Consider the following 4,333-nt stretch of genomic DNA (forward strand, 5'->3'; position numbering starts at 1 on the left):
AATAAAAAATGAGGCCCCTCCAGTAGGGTGAAAGGATGAGCCTACAGGATTTAAAGGTATTATGCTTCTGGTGAATCAAGTCAGCTATCAGTGCATTTGGCATATTATCTGTGTGAAATTAAGCTTTCTTTTTCCAAAGGCAGTATGAATTTGTCAGAGTCCATTCATGTGCACATTATTGAGGGTTAAGGTTTCTAATAGGACAAATCTGGACAGGACCTCAGCAAGAACATCGCTTTTGTAACCTCCTCACGGCATCTTTGATTTCCTTGTTCCTCAGACTGTAAATCAATGGATTCAACATGGGAATAACCACAGTGTAGAATACTGATGCAAATCTCTCAAAGCTGGAGGAACCACCAGAGCTGGAACTCAAATAGACAGAGATACTTGAGGTATAGAAAAGGGAAACAGCTAGCAGATGAGAAGCACAGGTGTTGAAAGCCTTGGACCTGCCTTTAGCTGAAGTGATCTTCATGATGGACATGACAATATAGCCATAGGATATCATGATAATGAGGGCATTTATTATCCCAAAGAAAACTGCTAATACACCAATCAACAGTTGTACAAAGAAAGTGTCAGTGCAGGACAGATTTAACAGTTGGGGCGTGTCACAGAAAAAGTGCTTGATGACATTAGGCCCACAAAAGTGGAGCTGAAACACTGTACACAACGGAGATATAGAAGCAGAGAGTCCAGCCATATAGGATCCCAGCACCATCCGAATACAGAGGGTGGGTGACATGATTGCTGAATAGAGAAGTGGATTACAAATGGCAGTATATCGGTCATAAGCCATGGCTGTCAGAAGACAACTCTCACTCAATCCCACGGTTGAAAAGACAAAGAACTGAACAGCACAACCCACAAAGGTGATAGTCTGCTGCTCTTGGAAAAAGGTGGAGAGCATCTTGGGAGCTGTAGAGGTCACATAGCAGATATCTATGAAGGACAGATTACTGAGGAAGAAGTACATGGGTGTGTGGAGGTGAGAGTCCATCCTTATTAAGATGATGAGGCACAGGTTCCAAGTCAGAGTCAAAATGTAGATCAGCAGGAATACAACAAAGAGCACTGTTAGGATTCTGGGAAAATCAGAGAATCCCAAAAGGATGAAATAAGTGACCTCTGTAATATTTCCTCCCCCAAGCATTGGCTTGCTGCTTCTGAAATCAGAAAAGAGAGAAGAGAATGCGCCGCTGAATCAGGTGAAATGACAGCATTAAAATTCTCGTATGTGTCATTTTTTTCCTCCAATGAGTACAGGGAAAGAAGCAATCCTTCACTGTCCTAATGAAAACATCCAGCTTTTCATCTGAAATTGTCAAGACGTGTGTTGTCAAAAGTGCTTCAAACTAAAGATGTCCTATCTGTTGCCTAATTAAATTGAAATTAAAAAAGAAAAAAAGTGCTTCGGGTTCTCAATTATTTCATGACGTCGTATGAAAATTAAAGAGTTATTTTTGAATTTGACTGAGAACTAAAATAACAGAAATGCTGTGATTATTACAGACATCATTGATTAAAAGTTTTTTTAAAACCTCTGATAATTCATACATAACCATACAAAAAAATATGTGAAATCACTCTAGATTAAAAATGAGATAGCTTTTCAGTCCCAGATGGTCATCTAGATAATGTTTTAAAATTTCCTCCTTATCCTAAAGAAAAGTTATTTACCACATTTGTAATAATTTCACAATCTCTTATATGAATGCAGTTAATATATCATTTTCTAAGTGGTCTGGAAAACTATATCATAACTGATGACTGATAATATTTTCCTAAGGAACAGATATGTGCCCAGTAAAGTTGTGGAACAAGTCTTCTTAGTGAAGTCTTCGTACTAGGTATGCCAAAGGGAAGGTAGTAGAGCTCACTATTGACCCCAACCTTTTTTCAATTTTAGGGTATTTTACTACTTGAGAAATAGTATGGTACTGTAGTTAAAGGTTCAGACTTTGGAGTTTTGTCTGATTCCCTCTCGCTTTATGAACTTGTCTCAGTAGCTTACACACTAAGATTGATTAACACAAAATAACGTGAGAACATTAAGAGCCCCTGAACTCTCAGATTACTAGGATAGTTACATGAAAATTCATGGGGATGCTCAGCACACAATCCTGTACATAGTAATTGTTCAATAGGTGTTGGCTCTTACCATCATGGACTGCTTACTGATAACCATGAATGACGGCTGTACCCATGGTTAGTTAGCGTCAACAGTGCTGTAGTTCTATGGGTTAATTTGAGGGATTTCCTGAGGCACCGCGGACCTTGTAGACAGTGAGGAATCATTACCTTCTGGGCAGATGTAGATTCAGACCTCATGTAGAAGCAAATCAAACCACCTGGGGCCACGAAGACACAAAGCACAGAAACAATTTTCTATTTAGTCTGCTTGAGTTTGGGTACACTTGGTCAACTGACAACCAGCAACAAACTATGATGGACCTTGATGCAGAGGAAAAGTAAATAACTTCAATTACCAGGTACTACATAGTATATTTCATATGTTTTATTGATACAGTCATCATGTTAGAGCTCACTAACGGATTCGTAATGGATTGCAACTATGGCCTATGCTCCCTAACAAACTGTCCTTCCTTGAGATGAAAGAGTAAATCAGGGAGAACAGCTAAGAAATTTTTGAAAAAATATGAATAATTAAAAAGACATGAACTTTCAAGTATTAAAAAGTATTATAAACACTGACAATTCCCTATTTTTTTATAATTTTTTTTATTTTATTATGTTAGTCACCATACAGTCAGTACATCCCTGGTTTTTGATGTAAAGTTCCATGATTCATTAGCTGCGTATAACACCCAGTGCACCATGCAATACATGCCCTCCTTACTACCCATCACCAGCCTATCACATTCCCCCACCCCCTCCCCTCTGAAGACTTCAGTTTGTTTCTCAGAGTCCATAGTCTCTCATGCTTCATTCCCCCTTCTGATTACCCCCCTTTCTTTACCCCTTTCTTCTCTTACCGATCTTCCTACTTCTTATGTTCCTTAGATGAGTGAAACCATATGATAACTGTCTTTCTCTGCTTGACTTATTAATAATTAAAAAGACATGAACTTTCAAGTATTAAAAGTATTATAAACACTGACAATTCACTATCTTATAAAAACAGACACGTGTCAAAAGACCTTACAGACATTTTAGAAAAATTTAAATATCGGTAAGAATTTAAATATGATAAAATTAGTATTTTAATTGATACACAAAGGATAAATTCTTGTTATGCATGTATGTAATCTTGGTATGTGGAAAAAATGTCTGAAATATAACACCAAAACAGTAACTAGAAGAGAAAGATGTACAATTTTAAACTTGGTTATGAGAGAAAAACCCACTTAAGTAAATACTTGTGAAATACAATTGATAAGGGAAAAAGAGTCACAAAGCATAAAAAGAGAATGTAGCAATGCCCTCAATATAAAAGGCACTGATCAGATGATGAGGCACTCATATTTAGTACTGATGAGGGTACAAAATGGTTCTACCTTTCTGAAGGAAAAATTTTTTTGCGTTATATAATATCTGTCTTTCTCACACACACATAGAAACACAGGAAACAATTAAAAATGCCAAAAGTAATGACTGATATGATTTTGATTTCCTTCTTTAGCTTCTCTGTATTTGATCAATTTTCGACAACTGCTCTATATACAGGAAGAAAACTTATTAAGATACATAAATCCTTAAAAGTAAGCACAGAGTAAGACAGAAAGGGAGAGGGGAAGGGGAACTGAAGGGCAGAGAGCATTACTGAGAGAACAGATTTTCAGAATTTCCTGGCTTTGACCTACTGGCTGGGTCATCCTTAGCAAGTTATTAACCTCTCTGTGCCTCAGTTGCCTCATCTATAAATGGCACTAAGAGTACTTATCACCTCAGAGGGTTGCTGCAAGGATTGGTTGACATAAAGGGCTTAAAACAGTAAGGGCTCAATAAATGTTAGCAATTATCATCCCCATTATTGTTCCTCTCTGTGAAAGAAAAATAAAGCAAACTAATACTGAAGGAGATTTTAGATCAATTATTTTCTAAGGTCTCTAAGCCTAGAGTCAAGAATATCGATAGGCAATGACTGTATTTATTTCTATCTCGGATTACTCCATTACCTCCCAGTCAGCTGGACTGTAAACTCCTGATGTCCCTTTTTATGTGCCACCACCACGAGGTACTCTGAGCTGACGAGGCTCTACACAGTACGTGCTCTACTGGAGATGCCTCACTACTTAACGATAAGCACCTTGTATACTAATATTTGTGTTACTGAATAACTACATATTGAACAATGGTTCTTTCACCC

The 4,333-nt window shown here is 37.5% G+C and overlaps 1 protein-coding gene across 1 annotated transcript; it reads right to left on the reverse strand.

Annotated features, from left to right (window-relative positions):
* Nucleotides 1-220: 220 nt before the first annotated feature.
* On the reverse strand, nt 221-1,156 carry LOC123785338 (olfactory receptor 5AN1-like). The gene has a single exon (XM_045787070.2). The coding sequence runs from the start codon at nt 1,154-1,156 to the stop codon at nt 221-223; it is 936 nt and encodes a 311-aa protein (XP_045643026.2).
* Between the last annotated feature and the right edge of the window lie 3,177 nt (nt 1,157-4,333).

The sequence above is a fragment of the Ursus americanus genome, chromosome 24 (assembly GCF_024610735.1).
Source record: "Ursus americanus isolate L20-20 chromosome 24, mUrsAme1.1.p, whole genome shotgun sequence".
NCBI lineage: Eukaryota > Metazoa > Chordata > Mammalia > Carnivora > Ursidae > Ursus > Ursus americanus.